This window comes from Vanessa atalanta, chromosome 8, assembly GCF_905147765.1.
Source record: "Vanessa atalanta chromosome 8, ilVanAtal1.2, whole genome shotgun sequence".
Classification (NCBI taxonomy): Eukaryota; Metazoa; Arthropoda; class Insecta; order Lepidoptera; family Nymphalidae; genus Vanessa; species Vanessa atalanta.
The window spans coordinates 2,803,423-2,826,503 of NC_061878.1; the positions used below are offsets into that span (position 1 = coordinate 2,803,423).

Sequence of the window (23,081 nt, forward strand, 5' to 3'; positions counted from 1 at the left end):
TTAGCGAACATAAAACGAGAAATATATGAAAATCAATAATAACACAAGTCTATTTTACCAAACCGATCCTTAAAAATCTAATTGACATTAATATATCGTTGACTAAATCCTTCATATTAGATCTCAATTTTTGGACGAAAATTATTTTCATTTAACATTTCTGAACATTATTATTCAATGAGATTTTATTTCAGTAATCTGTTTTTAAGAAATACGTGTTCGTTTTTTAAGAAATTTAGTCGAAGATATAATTTTGTAATATGTTCGTGACTAACAAACAATTACAGTAGTTGAGAGAAGGTTTTGATAATTTAATTAAATATACATATATTATATCTATATTACGTCCACAGCATTACGTAACTTAAGTCCATAGTAATTCGTTTATTCAGTCATACATTTATTTCACTAGACAAGGCACAAGTTTTCTCCCGAGCAATAATAACGTCCATAGACACAGATCGTTCTGTAATCTGATTGCGTTATTTTTCCCTACAGCATCTGAAATCAAGATTTATGTATTAATGTCTGATTAAAGATAGAATTTAAGAGGGAAATTGTTTTTATAGAAATTTATTTATTCTAGAATAAATTTATTGCACTTAACAAGAATCAATTTATATTAAGACTGACTTAATGTACATCATAAAAAAGTACTAACACTAAACTTTAATTTACAACGTTATACAATATGATGATATTATGTAGACATATTTCCTATATATATGTATATATAAAAGGCAAATTCCTGGCTGGCCTGGCTTTCGATGTATAACTAAAATACGTTAAGTTTCAAGACAATGACTTGAAACTTGTTAGAGGCACACTAAATCAGTTTTGCAAAATTTTGATTATCAACAGAGAAAATTATGAAAGACACGTTAAAACTATCAAGTACGCGTTGAACGTGGATTCGGAATTATTATTCAAATCATCCATATCTATCTATACATATATAAACAATAAAATATTTAAAATGTCTTACTGACATACAATGCCAGCCAGTCTAACAGGATGAAATTTTGTAAAGTAATTACTTATGGAAATAATAAGGAAGGATTTTTCATGATTCATCTCCTAGAGGGGTAAAATTGGGGATGAACGTTGGTATGGAAATTCGTTATGTTATAAATTTAGGAATATATATTCAGTATTTTATAAGAAAGATAATGCTATAACAGTTCTTGATTACGGGGATTACTTTAAAAAAATTAAAGGATAATAGACGACTGCGGAACCCGTAGTGGGTTCAATATCAATCGATATCATTATATTTTGCTAAAATTATATACATAATATATTATAATACGCACTTATTTTTACCTAGCAAATACGATATTAATATACTATTTATATTTTCGTCGAAATGTTAACCTCACTATCAGAGATAATTATGTCTCAATTTTTGTGTAATTTGTATTTTCCTCTGTATTTTTAGGTTTTATTTAATATTAATTACATTCGTACTTTTCTTAAATATTTATATATAATACAAGCCAAAATAATACCTTCGAATATTTGCTTACGTTCTAATTGGCGCTATAAAATAGGGTTTCCAGACTAAATGAGTGCTAAATTTCAACGGTTTTCGTTAAGTAAAAGCGAAGAAAATCTAAGGCGGATAGACGGATTTGTAATATTTTTGTTTTTCGGTTGTACACAACCCTGAAAACTAACTTCCTTTTACCACTAGAAAAAGTAATTAAGTTTTTTTTTTTAAGTATATTTAACAAATAGGTACTTAAAAATAACAGTTTGACACGCTACATGACTGCTCTGGAGGTCGAAACATAAAATTGAAGTTAATAATAAAGTAAACAGTTTTTTTTATAATATACTTTCTATTTTTTATCTTGATTAATACAATAGCGCTTATTACAATACAAATGTTTCAGTTGTTACTTTATCAGATGTATTTGGAAAAGTAAATGTGTTTTTGCATGAAAATTATATTTAATAAAAAAACGAAAAGTAACACTCCCAAATAAAAAATAATCCAAATCGGTTCATAAAATACGACGGAGTTCTGATGTAAGAAAAAAAAATACAACCGCATTGATGAACGCCTTCTTCTTTCGAAGTCGGCTATTATTTTGTTACGTTAATTCAGTACATAATCATGTATAGGGCTGGCCGCTTTTACGCGTTTGCCTCCAGCTAGAAGATCAAGATTATTACAATGTATGTAATACTTTAATTAATTAATATCAAAGCCTATTCTGCCATAGGGATAAATGAATTAGGCTACTTGATTAATTAAAGTAAAATATTTGTTATTACTAATATACATATAAAAAATACCTAATATTTATCAACACGAAGATTTTTGCAAACAGATATAGCACAATGGACAGAAGCCATAGAATTTTGAACCGAAATTTGTGAATTCAAATCTATACAAAGACTTGTATTTATAATGCTTCTCGTGTCCATTTAACCCGAACATATCCGATGAAATTTTGCAGCTCCTATCATTTCACGTAGATAACGTAAATACATTGTAAAAATTCCATCTAGGCTCTACAATATCTAATGTCTTTCTCACTTTCAAAATCATTATACAAGTAGGCTCATAAAGCACTTTTGAACCGTTACGTTATGGTATCCAATTAAATGTAAAGGTACCAATTTGGAAAGTAGATTCTACCGAGAAGAACCGGCTTGAAACTCAGTAGTTACTCATACTCATCAGATAAATACTAAGTCAACGCTTTTTTATGTTTAATACAATCTCGAGTAATGTTCCTTATTTATCGATATTTTTTTGACATGAATGTTCAATTTTTTAATAGGCCAAGTTGAAAATATCCTTGGAATCTTATTATAGAAACGAATATTGTGCTCTAGGAAGGATGTATTACTTTGCGAAGTCGGAAACTAGGTGTGTATATTGTGTATAACACCTTAATTTCTATGGTAAACAATTCAGAGTGTATATAGTACTTTATATTTTCTGTCTTGACTTGGGTTTGTTTCAGTATCGCCGGTTAAGATTTTATTACTAGCAATCTCGGGTAGGTTTCTGGTTTCCGAAAAGGATATGATAAAAATATAGTTAATACCCACTCGGGAATAATGTAACTTTCTTCTAGTAAACATAATTTTCGAATTGGATCATCAGTTCCGGAGATTACCCCCTACATACAAACAAACAAATTTTATCTCTTCGTAATATTTTTATAGATATTACTTCCAATCGCGCTATTTGCTCATTGGGCCTTCCAATTAAGGTTTAAGGATTAAAGTTTTTTTTAAAAGGATTGATATAAAACATTTATTAATAAAATAAAAATTCTGTTAATTTGTTTTTAATATAAATACGGACAAGCTTACTTATAGTAATGGGTTTCGTTTGAAAATATAGATTAATTTATCGCGTGTTCCACGTGTTCTTTAATCTATAACAGTTTACAACCCTTTAGCAATTCTTATGGACTATAATTAGCGTAGCGGTTTTATTAGTTCAAAGAATAAAAATAACTTAAAATGACATGCTATGTTTTGAGGCCAGCGATAAGTCTATGTAATAAAGATAATGGAGGCTCGTTGGTCTAGTGGCTAGATATGTGGCTGCATATCACGAGGTTCTGTGTTCGAATCCCGGACCGAAATAACTTATTGGGTTTTTTTACATAAAAAAAGAAGATAAACTTAAATGCATTTATATTTACAAGCATTCTAATCCTCAATCACCGAGAACGATCTCATGACTTCTATTATGCAATAATATTATTATTTATTTGTTTTTTATTATAAATCTATATTTATGTTATAGATACTATACGTGTATATAAGTATATATGTATACTGTTATGTATTGTCAATTATTAATTACTGCCTTCATGGTTTTCTGTTTGACCTGAGGGTTGACTGGCATATATGATAGTGAATCCCTTCAGGCATAAAGTCCGCCTTTGGTTCCATTTACTTTGTGGTGGTCAAGTATTCAAAAATAAAGTATTTAATTAAATAAATAAAAACATCATCAAAATATGTAAACAGGTTCAATTATTAGTATGGTAAAGAATCTTTAATGGCAAATATTTATACGTATGCGAAATTATATTATTATATAGTAGAATAGCTTTTAGCTAAGAAACATAATTATACAGCAATATGCGTATGACAATTAGAACACTACGTATTACTATAATCAACAATTATGTATGTCAGTCAGTCTGTTTAATCATTCACCATTTTGAGAAAGAGTTTGTTGTTAATTCCACCACGCTGCTCCAATACAGGTTAGTGGATACACACGTGGATTCTCATCCGCTACGTGTACGTTTCCTATCAATGTGTTATGTTATTATTAGCTATATTTTAGTTATTATTAGCATGAGATAAATTATAAATAGAAATTAAGAATAATTCAGTGGGCTTGAACTCAGAATTGTTGGTTAAGATTTTCGTCTGGGTCGATCGACTGGGTCATCACGATTATGTATGTAAATATATATGTATTGTATAGTCGTAATAAAAAAGGACTTAGTATTAGTAAGTAAGTAGAACCCAGATAGGTGGTTTACTTAGATTTTAATTCAGTGATGCAAGACTGTCTTTCCAAACTGCACGTGTATCATCGACCGTCCCATTAAATATTCTACTAACAAATAGCACAAATTCAGTATTGTTGTTGTTGACTATAACAACAGTCAGTATGAAGGGTGAATATAACAACAGTCACGAAGTAAATATCATCTTAGTTCCTGTATTGGTGGCGTGTGGACGATATGAGGATAGATTATAATAAAGGTATATTATATCAGATACGAGTTGAATTTGTACAAATAAAATTAGAATTTTACACCAATAATACGAAAAAGGTTACTTACTCATCTTAGGTAAATTTTGTAAAAAGTATATTCTTCTCAAAAATTTAATTAAAAACCTCATTTTTAATTATAGCATGTACAAATCTCTAAAGAAAAGTTATCCGTTAACCTCAGGGCTTTTTGCGGTAGTATTTTTACTCAGACCTAAATAACTAATGAGAGTTTGCTGTAAGTATTCGAATTTATAGCGTCGAGCGGAATAATAATGTCGACCTATTGTCGACTAGGATAGCCTTACAACGTAGACTAGACAAGTACAATATAAAATACATTACTTTTTTTAAGAATCTCTCTTCTCTTTCTTTCTTTGGAGAAATTAGTCTTATCTCCTTCCCTCTATACTTTCAATTAAACATATATCTCGAGTAAACAGTGGTGAAGACTATAGGTCAGGATCCTGGGATTTTAACATCACTAGGTGGACTGTGTATATATCTATATATACCTAATATGCCTTTTTTAAATTGAATAGCCCGATGGAATAGTTAGTCATCTGCCTTAAAGAAACGATCAGGTACGGAAGTGCTACACTGCTTACTTCCAAATTTATTGTCAGACAAACTCGACATTTTTATATTGACTACTAAACAAAAGGCCATATAGATAAAAAATAGTATAGTGTGAGTCAACATCTATGCTAAATTTAAATTAAATTAATAAGAGTAAAGTTCTTACACTCCATAAATATATAATGGTATCCTTAACACAAGATTAATTATCAGTTTAAGTGACATTAAAAAATACGCTGACCGAAAACATTACGCTAAGGAAATGAAGTTCATTGACCGTAAGGTAAGTGGGGTTTATAGGGCGAAGGGCTTTTAATTTTACTGCGCAAGGAGGGTATTTTATTTCGGGTTTTATTATAGTATAAAGGTGAAGATGTTAAAATCAATGTCAGTGATATGTTTCAAGCTTGAAATTATAACCTTAGAAAAGTAAGGTAATACAGAATTATCCTCCAACTGCCAGATAAGGCCTCTTTATCAAGGAGATGTATCCAAGCTTAGTTCACTGCGGTATTGGATTAGGGCTCAGAATTTACCTGAACGTGATCGTAAGATCGAGGTCGTGGATATTCACGATGTTAGGTATATGTATAAAATTAACTACTCCATTCAACCATACTCCACATAGATGGGTGAATACATAGATGTATATTGAAAAATGAAAAGATTACACGACTTATATGTCACGTTGATCTTAACTTCAAAAACATCAAAAACAAACATAGCAAGTTCAAATCCGCGCAAACACCGCCGAGCTTACGCATATTTAATTTGTATTTATAAATTATCCCGTGTTGAGCGACGAAGAAAACACAGTGAAGAGACACTACATCCGTGGGATTTTGTGATGTGTGTATACAAAATAAGAAGCAGCAGTTAAGCAGGGAAAATTTCCATGTATTTGTTATTATTGTAACTTCACAGATTTTTAGTCCGATTTTACGAGATTTTCGATTTTGTTCCGTTACTTACATTTACATATATAACAACATTTAACAATATTGTTAATATTAAATACTAGTAAGTATGTTTGCCTTAAACATTTTCCTAAACAGAAAAAAATATAAGTAGTTTTTTTTAGAGGATGGTTTCAAAGTCGAAGTATGTCATTGAATAAGCAAATTAATTATTTAATCTTGGTAATTGAAAATATATTTTCTATTTCTTATATCTATCTTGTAAGAATCTACTCAAATTAAGTATATTTTGATTTGGTTCTTACACAATATCTTGGGTTTATTTTGTTCAAAAATTCTTTATCCATAACAAATATTACGTGAGCAAAGTCATACACGACCCGCATCAAATAACCCCAACGAAATCAAATCAATAACATTCGAGACCACAAAGAAATAAAAAGGAAGAATTCATTTTCCTTCATATGTCTTAAATAAGTTTATTGCAACAGTATTTCATGATATTTGCATATGCAAGCAATATCTTTGCTGCAGTTTGAAACTGCGTTCTGTTCTAGAGACTGCTCGGCGCCGAGATAAATAAAAAAATTGTAGCCATTTCATTAACCGCGATATTATATTCTTTAGAAAAGCATCAAAAGTGAGTAAAGCAGATTCTTCTCGGATCTTTAAGATTTATTAGGTATTATATTAAAATTGGTGATTTTCCTAGTCACATAAACCTTTATTTTTATTTCAGTTGAATGTCGTTGTGTTCAACCACAGACGTGGGTTCACATTCAGAGAAACACTGTTTTCGAGTATATAATTTAACTAGTGTTCATTGTGAAAAATAATCTCCAAGTGTTGTATTAACTGTGCATAAACGAAATCACACTGAACCAGCGCGATGTACGCTCAAAGTCTTTCGATTCAAAACAGCAGGTTTGATTCAATACGACCTCGTAAGCGACTTACTTTGATGGATTTTGAAGCGTGTAATCACTAAACTGTAAATGGGATGGAAGTTTCTCAAGAAAGGTTTAGATATCCTTAGCCGAACATAATATATGACGAGTCACGTTTAGCACACCCTATCCCAAACTCCGAACGGGATTACTCATGTCGGACACTATCATTGTCTCTTATACAAAAAAATAATATTTTTTACCTCAAGTAAAAAAAAAACAGGTCTGGCTGAATGAATAAATTTATAGTCAGAATAATTCGGAATAAATTAACGATTCTAACGATATCGATCTCAATCTGTTCTAGCACTTAAAAGGTATTGTTGGTTTAAAAAAAAATGTCAATTACACAAACACACTGTTTTTGAACAGTCGTGTAAGTTCCAAAGAACAGTTGTTAAATTGATAATTCCTAAGTGTTATTAAATAAATTACAATATATATTATGACATAATTATTTTATAATTAGAGCATTATTATGTTATTATATTACTAATTATGAAAGTAACATATTATTACTCTCGTTTAAGCGCGTGCAACGTAAAGCCACGCTGTCATGGTTCCCACATGCAAATGACGTGAGGCCAAAGTCGCGTGTCCAATTCAAATAAAATGGCCGTTACATCATATTATAATTACTTTAACAATTAAGTTATACTTGTTCTTCATAAGGAACGTAAGTTGTGTTGTTTCTAGTAGAGTAGGAGAGCGCCACCCCTCAAACCGTATAGTACTAGGGAAACTTTTAGTGTTACTGCATATTTGAGTACCATAGGTAATTAGCCTGCAAGCCCAACGACATCTATTTAATTATATGCTTAAATTGTGTCTGGAAATAAAACTCGTAAGGATACCTTCCTATGTTAAAATTGAATAATGAAATTCTACCACAAGCGTTTTTAAGTAGTGTCATTAAATATGCTCCGATCTCAGTAGTTTCTCGTATAAAATGCAGTCGAAGTAAAATTACTATATATTGTATCGAATACGAACTAGTGGCTATTCCAATCACAGGAAGCGTAAATATAAATAAACTCAACTTTAAACCAACGCGATATCATTGGTTGGCATCTTGAATTATCTGTGTTATACCACAGATAATTTATGGAGTAGTGAAAAAAATGCGTTTTGAATGTCAGTAAACTTGTTATCAAAACTTTGGAAGTAAAATTAAAGTGGATATAAGGTTTTTTTTATAGTATTTATAAGCGAATATGGAAATGGGCCACCTGATGATAAGTGGTCACTATGGTTCAACAACAACCACATTGGCTCTGAAATACTAACCATTCTTTACACCGCCAATTTGCCACCAACCTTGGGAACTAAGATTTTACGTTGGCTCACTCACCCTTCAAACCAGAACACAACGATTCTAAGTATTAGTTTTATGCGATACAAAACCCTACCACCAAGTAATGTTGAATATTTTTGTTTTCTACATAAATATATAACATATAAAGACATATTTTTTCTTCTTATATTGAAATTTGTATACATATAGTTTAATTAACTATACAAATAATTATAGTCTGTAATTCGTCATTTTGTATTTATAGCACTATTAAATCTTAAGGATTCGTTCGATGTTTTCATATAACGAGTAACCAAAATACCGAAGAAATTAATCCTAATATAAAAAATACAAGACTTTCACACAAAAATACCCCAGCAATAGGTCTCTTCCAGTGCCCTTAACGTGACTAGACTTTCAATTCATCGATTACAGTTCTGAACTCGTCCAATAATATATTGAAAATGTTCTTTACTATAATATTGAATTAAGCATCAAAATAATATTAAACTATATTTCTGAACCGGTTTTTCAATACATGGGAGCAACCATTGACAAAAAAAAAGGCTATTGACTTTTTATTATATTTTATTAGTATTAAAAAATATATCATATTATATTCGGAAAGTATTTAATGTTAAAAAACTTCTAACTATACTAAATATATTATAATAATTTATTTATTTATGAGTGATTACAAAATAATCCTTTACACTCTTACTTGAAATGATCGGCTTTTATTGAAATATTTGTTATTAAATACGTCGAGGCGTTGGTACATTAAAACACTAACTTTGTCGATAATGCCCTCGACCTAGACTTTGGGATCTGCCATCAATCAAAATCAATTTCATCCTACGCGTAGTAACATAATTGCATTATGAGCTACATTTCATTAATTAAATTAAGTAAACTGTTCTTTTTAGTACTATAAAAATGGATTTACACGTAGTTGTATATTGATTCCAAGAGCGTCAATTTTGAGGTTAAAAGTGCAGCCAATTTTTCAATGATTTAATGGACTGTTGGTAAAAACGCTATATAAAAATAAATATTAATTTTGGAAGTTATATTTATAATAATTACTTTGTGGTAGAGCTTTGTGCAAGCCTGTCTGGGTAGGTACTGCCCACTCATCAGATATTCTTTTATTTTTAGATAGTAAAACTTTTTGCTGGCAAGTTTGCGTAACCATCTGCCACTAATACAGTTGAGAGCATTATAACTACAGACACGAAACATATTTTCTAATCTCTGATACGGCTGGACCGATTTTGAAGGGACTTTCACTGGCAGAAAGTTAATGTAATAAGAAGTAACTTAGTTAGTTAGTTAGCACGAAGTCGCGGGTACAGCTAGTATTTTAATAAGACCGACGAGCATATGGTGAGTTGTAATTTTCACCTATAGACATTTACAAGGAGTATTAACTCCTATCGCTGTAAATCCTCAGTCAATAAATCTAATATATTACATGCATCGTTCTTATAATTACACTGGCTCACTCAATCTTCTAACCGGAACAGTTTTATAAACAAGGGGACACCCACCCTCAAGGGTCTGCACGATCTATATATGTCACATCTAAAAGCGTACACGGTTATATTAATATTTTATCCTGATGAGCTTGAAAGAATGAAATAACAAAAACGATGTATTAAAATCAAAATTTCGCAAAAATTTCGTAAAACCGTATGGTCTCTATAAATGCCAAGTCTCAATACGCTTATTCTTATTGTAGCTTAGGCTGCGTGTTGAATAAAATAATCATTTAGAAAATTGCCTTCGATATATACACTTATAGATTGTCACATAATATCCGCAATTTATTTCGCTTTTACATGTATAACAATAATTAATAATGTAAAAATGTATTTATGTATAAATATTTAAATAAATGTTCCTAATAATACTTACTATTTTTACTTAACATATAAGATGATATGTGAGGTCGACTCGCGACATAAAGCCGTACGGCCATGCTACGGACGTGAGGTGGCCGCGTAGGCAGTGTCGCACGGCACTGCAGGGCGAGGAAACCCCGATGCGTGGAGTAGTCGTCGGGATATACGTGTAGAGTCCTCCACGATGCACGGAGACCGTCACCGTCTGCACCCGAGACATGAGTCTCGCCGGTTATAACTGGATCCTGTTAAAAATATGTTATTTAATCCAAATTTATGTTTAATTTATGTTAAATCATGTTCGTCCAAAAGAGTTCGTGCCAGGCATGTAGATCTCAGACTTCATTATTCATGAACAGCTTACGAAAGAATTTTGGTTCGTTATTTTGTGATAAAATAATAAAACCGCACTGTAGACTGTGTGTACAAATTTCAATGTATTAAATCTTTTTTCTAAAATCTTATTTTTCAAACATCTGCCAAATATCTGGCATAAGATGAAAGGATATTCATAACTTATACTCTCATAGCCTTGGAGATTATTCCACCACACTTCACATTCATAGGTAATTTGACACTCGACTTCTCACGTAATCTTTACATCTTCATGACGAATTCCAATTAAGATCCTCTTTTATTCCGGCTTGGCTATATCTGTTTTTAATCAAATAAAAATACGTGAAGTCTCAGATATAAAACGATTCAATAAATAGAACTTCTTACTAGACCAAAGTTCGGACAAGGCACAAATCCGGATAACTATAAATTAATTTTAAGAAGAACTTCGGAAATCTATGCAGCTTAAAGACGATGCTATAAATTGGAGCCAGTGATGAAATAAACTTCAATTTCTTATTTCTTACCTTCAACTTTGAAAGAAGATTAAGTGTTAGTATTAATAATTTTTACAGTCAACTCTGAAACACATTTTGGAAATGAGAAATTTCAATTAAAGAAATCCGTTGACGATGAAATTCCACAACATTGGTCAAAATACTAGTTTCACGCTTAATTGGCGTTTGTTATGGATTAACCAATTAATTGATTATTCGGTGGTCGACCAGAAAATAGATTCTCAAAATATATGACACAAATCATTGTTAAATTTTTTATACTAACCTTTGACCCGTTTACAATACCAGACCCATATTCCCATATTTGGAAAAAAAGTAAAAGTAAATACTATTCTATCCTTTTGTTAATTTAAAGAATATTGAATTAGTTTTTCTCCATCCCACCACGCTGCTTTAAAGAGGCAGATAAGCATATGGCAGATCTTCATCCGACACACAGTGATTTCTTTCACTGCCAAGTACGAATTCATTATATTATAATATATAAAACAAACGTAATGAAAATTAAATGAGCTTGCATGGGTTATAACCAAGAATATTCAGTATATTCATTGGTTCACCACTGAGCTAGCTCGACTCCCTCAATATTGTGAATATTATGAGAGGATAAATTACCTCGTTCCAATTATTTTAAATTTCGAAATACCAATTATTTTAAATCGAACGAATTAAATGTCTTGATATCTGTTTCAGTCGTTATATTCGGCTTATAACCGCGGTCATGCCTTTATTATTATACCTGACATTCCGACAGGATTGATAGGATACATCGTGAAAGATTAAATATTATTCGTTATGTTATATAATCCCTTGAAAAAAACAGTATATTATTTACAAAATTACCAGAGATTCCTCTGTTCAATAATGACGGACACTCAAGCGACACATCCGACCCATTAAAGACCGACGTCCGTTGAATTGGTCAGACTGAACAGTCCCATACTTAACGAGTCTTGTTATTAATTGATCGAATAATTGACTCAATTATTCATCAAAGTGTAGGGATTGAAAAGATTGCAATGCTGAACATTTTTAGGAAATCCGTATTCCATTTTATTTATATTCTCCTAGTAATCTCGAAATATAGTAGTAGAGAGCCTTTTGATTCACCATTAGTTTATTAGTTTGTATATTTTGTAATCGTTTGTGATTGTACTTGTGGTGTACAAAAAAGTGTTAAATAAATAAATAAATAGAGTATTAAGTAACTTTATGTAAATCCCAAGTAGTTGGACAACTTGGTAAAGTCTCGTCTCAACTTGAGGCTTGGAGCTTAATTCTCAACGCTTCTCCCACTCAAGTGGCATATTTTTTAGCTACTTTCTGACTCATCATATTCTACTGATTAACAGAAATATTTAGTATTGTTTTTGTAACGGTCTGGAGAAAGAGAAAGCTAGTGTAACTACAGGCATCAGTGATGTAACATCCATTGTGAGCGACAACTTTGATGGAGCAATGGCGACGTAAGAAATGGATAATTTTGTTTACAGTGCCAATATATATGGGGTGTGATGACAACATACCACCCGGTGGCACATTTTGATATTAATAATTATAAAGCGATACAATTATAAGTCGATTCTTATGATAATTTTCTTCAATAGCGAGCACGAGATGATTTTAAGCACTAAATCACTAATCAAACCCTCGTTAACACAGTTGTGCTATCACCTGAACAACCTCGAAATTTGAGCTCGATCGAAAATGAACGAACAATTATTTACTAGTGGGTCGCTCGTGAAACTTTTCGTTTATTCAACAGATTTGTACAAATTTCGAAACCTATGACAGTTTTTTTTTTATTTAATTTCATTGTAAGCTGAGGACGTCTGTTCGCACATTTTTTTTTATTCAGCCATACCACCGCACTCTACGTGGCCAGTAATTTTTTTTTCGTTTTCTAAATTTTTTTTTTAAATTATAACAATTTAATAAAAAGCAATCAAGAATTTTCTTTATTTTTCTGCACATGTACGGCTAGAGCTCTTCAAAATGGGACTGTAATCGATTATTTATGTGCACCTATCGTTCCATAATCGCTGGGACAAAAATCTGCTTACACTATTAATATAAAGGATTAGTTCAGATAAGTCTATATATGGAGCAGCTATTTTTTTATTGGATGTGATTTAATGTGTTCATTTCGAGATAATCACAATTGTACTGTTTGAAATATACGTCGCATTTTTCGATAAACATAAACCAATAAAACGGAATCACCAATAGTGCCTTTATTATAATATTATGAACACTTAGAATTCGTTTAATAGTTAAATTAAATAACAAGATTATGCTAAAGTTCGTCAATGAATAAATCCCATATTTGCTGTTTTATCGTTGGGTTAGGTTAGTCACTACAAGTTAATAGATAAAATATATTTAGAGGTTACGATTACAGTTTTCTGTACAATGTTTTTATTCACCGAGGGTGAGATGAAAAGGAAACACAAGTTAGGAAATATTTAAGTTGAGAGTTATCTATGTGCTGAAATTTTCATTAAAAAAAAAACTGTGTATCAAGCAGTTATACAGTAATTTATTGATAAGGTAAAGCTCATTTTTATCTGTGGTGTAAAATCAACCTACTAGTCCCTTCAAGGAGGATCACAGAGATAGCCGTGAATTCTAACAGTTTATTCTCACAGTATTATAAAATATAATATATTTTAATATCGAATATATTTTCATGAACAACAAAATGACAACAAATCAAACCAAAGTTCATTTGATAATCCAATTAAATGTGATATTAATAAATTATATAATGACAATGAATAAACCAATGAATGATAAAATGTAATCCGATCTTTGTATCAGTTAATGTAGTAACTCATCAAAGCGCATAATCGTTGTTACACTGATCCACTAATCGGTCGTAATTCGTGGTAATTTAGTAATATATTACGGGCACTCAGTCGATTCATCCGGTCCATTAGAATCGAGCCCCCGGTTCAGTGGACAAATCCAATGTTACTACGCCTAATGGAATTTATTAAAACGATTTATTGTTTCTATTTACATAAGAACAAAATATATATTTTTTTATTTTAAATATTGGACAACATTAGTAGTAGTAACAACAGTAGCTAAAGCACTTGTGTTATGGAAAATCAGAAGTAACGACGGTACCATAAACATCCAGACCCAAGACAACATAGAAAACTAATGAACTTTTTCTACATCGACTCGGCCGGGAATCGAACCTCGTTTTTTATCGAAGTCTGGTTTTTTTTATATATAAAAAAATATATTTATAAAACAATTGTTAACATATATATATATATATATTTTACTTTGACTTTGAGTAAAGACCGCTGCAAAGTATTAAGATATGAGCTAACAATCAAAGGCCCAGAGGTTTGTTTACATTTCGTATCATTTAAAAGTGCAACGACTAAACCAAGATATAAGAAACGTCCTATTCTCTGGGCTGCCGCCGCCGACTCGTCGCAACCATTTCACCTATTGTTGTTCTCGCTTAGCCCACTTGCCTACGTCTTACCAGATCAGCAGTGTTATTCTGTAAGAACTCAATTCGTATCTCAGACGTGAAATGTCGCTTGTGAACGTTGTAAGAGATTATTTCATAAATCGAACGGTGGGGTTTCTACAAATACCATCATAGAGTACAGCCTGGAATGGCAATTCCCAAGCAAGATCACACAGTCGCGGATGCCGGGTCACTCCTGCACTTATTCCGATTCGGAACTTCGGATTTCGGATTCGGTTTATTCGTTTGCAAATGAATGTGTGGACATGTCATTTATGTAATTAAGAATTATTGGCAACAAATTAGAATAATAATATCATTTTATCCAAAAAAAATAAGAATTCTCACTAGTCCTTCAGTGGAAGAAATATAGATGTGGTATAGTTACAGTATTGTAATAACATAATGTAGGTACTTGCAAAATTTTGTTACAATACGTCAAGTAAGCCAATAAAAGAAGAAACAAAACAAAAGAAACTGTTAAAAAGGCACGGACAATTAAAAGCCCGTCAATGTAGTTTGATTTAAAGAAAACCGTTGTACGATATCTAGATGCGGATATGATTTAAATGTTGTAATTCTTATAGGAAATTTATCCTCTACGTGGAATTATGCTTGGTGCGAATTTCCCTCTTCCAAGACTATGTATGTCAATAATAATAGCAAGTTTGTTGATATTTTTCTGAATCATTACATGAGTTCCGAAGTAAATGTAAATCGTGGATCTCTTGCGTCCTGCGAATACTTCATGAAGAAGTAAGTAAGAAAAGTATTTTTCTTTTATGGTTGTCAGAAAGTGATATTTTATATTATTTCATCAATAAAATCTTGCTTTATTTTAGAAAAAAAAACTGTTTTATTTTTGTTGTAATTTTATTTTACTTTGATAATTATTTCACTTTAATATTTCTAGTATTATATCCACGATATTTATAAATTAAAATTAATCAGTACATTTTGCTATTTTAACTAAGTATTTTTGTTGTGTAAGTAAGTGATTGTTAGTAAACCGAATAAATAATAAAAAAGTATCACTTCCTGACATTTAACGATTGTATTTTTACTACTCAGTGGATGGGTATTTTTACAACTCAGATGCTTCAGGCTGTCGCATAAAGCCATAGCCTAGAATCTTCTTTAATAATAAATCGTCAAAGAAGGTTTTATCAAATTTGACCGGTAGTTCTTGAGAATAGCACGTTTAATAACATAAACTATTCTTATTTATAATTCAAGTATTTTTTAAATTATGAATACAGTAGCTCGACGCTCTTCATAAACAACTTCAAATCGCAATGACTGGTATACATTTTTATTTATGAAAGGTATAAAGAATAAATGAAAAATCTTTCAGAATAACTTTGATCGTATACATGATCTATGTTTCTATCTGAGCCAATTTAATTCGAGAAATGTCGAAATATGTCTCGGAATATCGTTTTGCACCAGTCGCTTTAATCGAGGTATTTTATTTCTGACAAAAAATCTTTTCGTTTTCAAATATTTTCCTTCAAAGTATAATTTTTTATTTAAAATTAATAGGTGAGCAACGGCAACAGGTTACCACCATTAAAATCGGCACGGAAAGAATAATTTACTTTATTTAATAAAATAAAAAAACAATCCTTTTTTCATGATGGTTATAGAGTTCCCAACTCTAACTTACTTGAAGTTAGACAGGGTATTTCGAACAGGTAAAACTTTTATTCTTAAAATGAATGAGCAAGAACGTGCACTGAAACAAGCGCCGTCTTACTCTTTCATAGCGGTGTAGCGCTAAGATTTGATTTTAGGAGTAGGAACACGTTGTAACAATACAAAATTCTTAACGTCATTTTTTAAATTGAATGGATTTATATTTAAAATATGGACATAAAAGAGAGAAATGCCGTGGGTCATCCAGTCGAAACGAAGTTGCTTTCGCTATATAAAGAATTATTGGGATATAAATTTAATAATATAACCATTATTTATTAATTTAATAATATTATTTTTCAAAATAATATTAACTGTTGCTTTTCAATATACCGTAATCTTATGTATGTACAGAAAAATATTAATGATTTTATGAGAATGTGTGATACTCATAGCATTGGTACAAGGAACAAACACAAACTTGTTACTCCTATTACTCCTGCATAGAGTCAATAACTCTATTATGGGGCAATGTATACGGTTCTATAACAGGATCTCAAAAAGTGCACAAAATGCCTCTGTTGCCAAATTTAAATAAAATTGTAAAAGAACGCTTGTGTGCGAAAGGTATTATACAATTAGTGAGTTCATGGTTGATAACATACCTTGGGAATTAAACGAACGCTTCCTGGCTATTTCTTTTGATATTGAATATTTGTAAATAATTAAATTGACAAAAAAGGACCCTTTTCAGGTCGGGAAATTTTCTTTTCCGAACCGGTGGTAGTGTTTAATTTGACAATCAATAAGTAAGTGTAATGCTTCTATATTGAATAAAGGAATTTGATATAAATTATGTATTTAATTACAGAATCATTAAAATAAATTAACATATTTTGAGAATGTAAATTAAATGTTATAAAAATTCAGTGCGAAAAAAAGTAACAACAAATTAATCTAAATAATGTTATAAAATACCGTATATAATAGAATGATACGTAGAGAAAGAGAGGCAAAGGTCGCTAGGGATATAACACCTTTCCTTACGGGACGATTTCTGCCAGTTCACTGCAGCTAGAGGGAAATAATGTGACGTGTCGATATCTCCTATACCCTGTTCAAGTTAGCTTGATCTTTTTGACAGACGGGCTAGTGATGAGAAACAGAAAATATAACATATATAACAGTCGATGGAACGATGGAATGCGTAATTCAAATTAGAATTCAATTTTTTTTTAACTTATTTTTCTAAATAGCGTTGTACCAGCTAAAAAGACCCCAACCAAAAGGACCCCCGTTCGTAACAATAACTTAACAATGATCTTTAATAAGGATTATTTTAATCGATATTTGTAGCAGTTACTGCCTGTTATTCGCGTCCCTACAACGATCGATGTAACATTGTACAAGCGTCTATTATTTTCAGTGTATCTATTTAAATTTAATTATATTATATTATTCGCCGACATAATTACATCTAACAGGTTACAGCTAACCACTAGACAAACGAAGCGTTCTATGATATTATGTTTATAACCCATTTCTTGGTTATTACAAGTACTTAATAATTATAAGCGGTAATATAATTGTTACCGTTTTCAAAATGTATAGAAACTGGTATAAAGAATAATTTCATTTTTAATTATGTTATGTTTTATATATCAAGATAGATTAAAGTATGGACTAATATTATTCTTTTAATAGAAGTGTATTTGATCGCAGACCTTTAAAATATTAAACTGTGTTAGCTCAGCTGAGTCAGAGGGAATTTTTAATGACTAAGTATTTTTATAGTGGCTAATGAGTTTCTTATTTATTCAGACTTCATAAGAAAAATGTAATTCGAAAATATGAGTATGCAGATCAAACTAAGGAATTGAACTGTGTGAATAAATATTTTTGTAAAAAGCGTACATGAAATCAACAGAGACATGAACCTAAGGCATAATATGAGAGCGAACAATTATTTCTTATGAGTGTGCAGCACTTTAGTACTGACGGTGATCGAACTGAAATTTTTAACGTCGGACTTCGGCTACCATTCTTTTACCCAGACAACCCGGAAGTCTGTTTCGCACCAGTCGAGGCTTTGTTCGCGATTGCTGGAATAACTGGTGATCTACAATTTCTACGATTTTATGCGCTTGCACCTTGGTAGGCGGTTTCACAACATAAGACAAAGGACGACATCACAACGGAGTTAAGTTTGTCCACAGTAGAGTTTGTCCACTGGCTACATATATCGTCCGTTGTGTCAATCCGTAATCTCATGTTGAGTTTAAAATCAATGAAGTGTATATATGCGTGTATGTCTGTAAATATGTGAACTTTTATGTTTGTGTGTGTAATTTATTTATGCATATGTACACGTGTTGGTCGCCACAAGTCATAAGTCTCTAGTATTTATTGAATGCCTCTTAGTTCTAGTCTCTAGCTTAAAAGATCTTTTAATTCGAAGACCGGAGTTTCACAGTACAAGTATTGGTCCTACTTGAACTATTTTCAGTTGATTTGGATTTTAAATCTCACGCAATATCGCACGCACTATATTAACTATACTAAGTTCAGCACAATTGTACGCTTCCCTTGAGAATAACCGCCGTAGTCGATCAGTCAAAAGGATATCATCATCACCATCATCACCCCTATGTATTCAAATTTCATGTATAACTAATTAATGTCCGATAATTAATGCAATTCCAGCTTAAGCCACTTGTAACGGATTTCCAAAAACAAAAAAGAGGCGAGGCCCGTATGAGGCGAGATTTCAACGCATTCGCGCTAAGATTATGGAAACTGTAGTTTTCCTAAAGAATATCAAGCGTACCTATAAACAAGTTAACTGAATCTGTACTGATTAATAATAGCGATGCAAGTACTTATCATTTAGTAGTTAGATTATATACAAATTATTGTTTGTTTTCGTTATAAAATGTAATCGACCTACTCAATCTACCAAGAAATATTAAGTAGGAGAGTCAAAATCCGACCAACAGCTAATAAAACACGCTCCAAATGTTAAGTAATTACTATTGCGTGAAAAATCGAAGCAACAATAAGAAAATTAAAACGAAATAACCGAATAATGGTCCCCCTTTATTCGTTCCGCGTAATCTTTAATAGAAAAATGGTAATTCCTTATTTATATTATTCATTTATAAACTGTGCCACCGCTATAATTTCCTCGAACCGTCAAAAAAGAATAATCGTTCGAATGACACGTCAGAATTAAAATGGCGACTGTGTTACGAACAATGGACGATTGAACGGAAAAAATGGTTTTGTGTAGCAAGAGGTATACAGAGGTCCATTATGTTTTCGATATTGAAAATAATTTTAGCGCTGTAAGGAATTTTACAGCTACGTTGTCATAATATTTTAGCCGGTTTTTTTTCAAAGTTTGTATGTGATGTCTTGCATTATTAAGTTGAATTAAATGTGGCGTATTCGTTAGTATTTAGTAATAGCCTTATATAAGTACTATACTCACACATACATAATTATTGTTCTTTATAATCAACATGTAAAGTGATTTCGATTCATACTATCTTCTGTTATGCTAGAGTGTAGATATCAGAATAGAATTAGTAAATTAAATAAATTCATTGATAAGACAAAATCGTGATTTATCCACATTTATTGTGACTTTATTATACTTCCTAAAAACGTACTAATAATTTTCTACTAAGTATATATTTATATGTTACTGTAGAAGCTCGTACTACGGTTAATCTTAAGATTTTCCAGTAAAACTTATCTTTACTGATTATTAATGGTAAATGTCCATAAAATTTTGGGATTCAAACTTTTACCATCATTCACTTGGTAAATCTACTAGCCAAGTAGCAATACTTAGTATTATTTAGTTTCGATTTGATTTAGTGAGTCAGTGTAACTAAAGCCACAATAGACCGTATAATATCTTTAACATTACGGTCCCAAGGTTGGTAGCGCTTTGGCGATGTAAGAAGTGGTTAATATTTCATAAAGTAACAATGTCCACCACCTAGTCCCACATAAAGACATAGTTTATAATATAAAATAAAACATTGCCATAGAATTTTACCATAAGGGTAAAACCGACCCTAAAGTTTCTCCAGCTTTATATTTGAATTATTAGTATACAGTTCTGCTGTCATATAACCAATCATATTTGTTACCATTTACGGTAACTGGATTAATTTATTGCAAGGCACGTAATTTTGACATAATTGTCAAAATTTTGTAAGAAATATTAGCGGTTATTAAGGCAGTTTATTTTAGGTTGTTCCATTTTCAAAACTTCGTAATAAAAAAAAGGTCGAGAGTAGTTTGTTTAAAAGCTTTTATAGCGATACGGAACCTCAGGGCTTAGTTTTTCACTGAGAGCGATGAGAGTACACTTATACAATTCTAGGGATTCGAGAATAGCGTTTCTATAATTTATACGTTTGAAAAACAAGGTTCCCAAACAAAAAAGGTTATATTAGAATGTTCGTAATTTTTGGACAATATCCAATTACATTACATTAACAACCTGTAAATTTCCCACTGCTGGGCCTCCTCTCCTTTTGAGGAGAAGGTTTGGAGCATATTCCACCACGCTGCTCCAATGCGGATTGGTGTATACACATGTGGCAGAATTTCGTTGAAATTAGACATGTGTCTAATGTGCAGGTTTCCTCGCGATGTCTTCCTTCAACGCCGAGCACGAGATGAATTATAAATACAAATTAAGCACATGAAAATTCAGTGGTTGCCTGGGTTTGAACCTGCAATCATCGGTTAAGATGCACGCGTTCTAACCACTGGGCCATCTCAGCTCATATCCAATTAATGGAGAAATATTGACAGTCTTACAACAAAAATACATCGTGTGTCACAAAAAATATTTTTAATAAATAAATAGTCGAACATTTTTTTTATTATAAATAAATACGTTCTAAATTATTTTATTCCTTTGGATAAAATGGAATACAGGATTTTATTTAAAAATCATACAATTGTGTATGAGCGTACAGAAATGAACAATATTTTCTAAAAGCAATCTGCTTTCGTATACTATTTTTTAATCATATTTATAAAGTTGTCATAAATTGTATAAAGTATAAAATATTCTATATTATGCAATAACATCATCTATTTACCTCTTTAATATTTGATCGTATTATTTCATCAGAACTTTAGTAATAAAATTCATTCCCAGCAACGATAATTGGAGTTAGAAGTCATTTCATTAGTTTCAAAGCCAGTTTTGCTGATAATAATCTTATTTCTGAGGACAATAGTTTTCTCTACACTCAGTCGCTACAAAGAAAATAGAACGGGTTCTATATAATTATGTTCCACAAAAGTGGTAAAAGGAAAAACAAGAATAAACAGGCGTTTTTACACTCGCAACTTAACTCTTTCCAAAGCGGTTTATGTATTTTTATTTCAGAATAAATTATTTGCATCTGTTTTCCTACAGGGCTGTTAATATTCGTTTCTGTGTTTAAAATTACCAGAGGTGATGTTTTTTTTTTTGTAAATTCCCCTTAATAAGTTATTTTTCTGATATTGTTTAAGTATACAGACCTACAATTTATTGCAATCGAAGAAGAAATAAATATTGGACAATATTGGACAACATCACATACATTACTCTGATCACAATGTAAGTAGCTAAAGCACTTGAGTTATGGAAAATCAGAAGTACGACGGTACCACAAACACCCAGACCCAAGACAACATAGAAAACTAATGACCTTTTTCTACATCGACTCGGCCGGGAATTGAACCCGGGGCCTCGGAGTGGCGTACCCTTGAAAACCGGTGTACACACTATTCGACCACGGAGGTCAAAATAAAGATAAACATAGATTTACCTATTGGGCGCGATTACCTTGTTCTTGTTTAATCTTTATTTATAATACAACAGTATTTCACATATCTACTTTAATTTTACTTCCAAAGTTCCGATAACATTCAGTGTTGCTTGCCTGTGTTTGAACCCGAAATCATCGGTTATGATGCACGCGTTCTAACCACTGGGCTATCTCAGCTCCATAGCACTATACAAGTGTGAGCACAAACACGATGCACTTACTATTTCATCGTGTCATACACAAATCCGACTGGAAACGATTACGCGCTTTCCAAAGCACCAGAATGTGTATATTTAAAAATTATACCACTTCAAATTAAAAAATACTCAGGAGCATGCTAAAAACTTTGACAGAATAACCAAATAACTTTATATTATCTCTGTTTAAACTGTATCAGAATTACAAATAAAATATGTAGTATGTTTTTAAATATAAAGACAACAAGAATAATATGTACGTAAAAGTACACGAGTACAAAACGAAAGTATGCTGAATTACTCATCCTCACGCCGACAAAACAAAAGCTTTAGGCTATCACTATACAATTTACATCATGAAAATACGCAGCGTCGAGGAAAAGTTCTACGAAAATATTTCCTCTAAGTTTGTATGTTATAAAAATGCCAAAGACACCCTTTTAAATAAACGATACATACTAAAAGACTTTTGTTAAAACCTGTATGAATTGTTTATATTTCAATGAATACTTCTATAACTGTATCATATTTATTTTTATTACAAATTTTACTTTTATTTATTATTATTAGCTGCTCGTCTTAACTTCACTCGGATATATTACAGATTCTGTCGTACATGTTAATGAAAAATTTTCAAACCGGTCCAGTAG

The 23,081-nt window shown here is 31.3% G+C and overlaps 1 protein-coding gene across 1 annotated transcript in view; it reads right to left on the reverse strand.

Moving 5' to 3' along the window:
* Nucleotides 1–310: 310 nt before the first annotated feature.
* LOC125065812 overlaps nt 311–23,081 on the reverse strand; it is a 124,671-nt gene continuing 101,900 nt past the window's right edge. Inside the window, exons 5-6 of the mRNA XM_047673646.1 lie at nt 10,420–10,651; nt 311–501 (exon numbers count right to left, since the gene is read on the reverse strand). Of these exons, the coding sequence (XP_047529602.1) occupies nt 401–501; nt 10,420–10,651 (333 nt within the window). The 3' untranslated portion in view covers nt 311–400. The remainder of the gene's footprint in view (nt 502–10,419; nt 10,652–23,081) is intronic.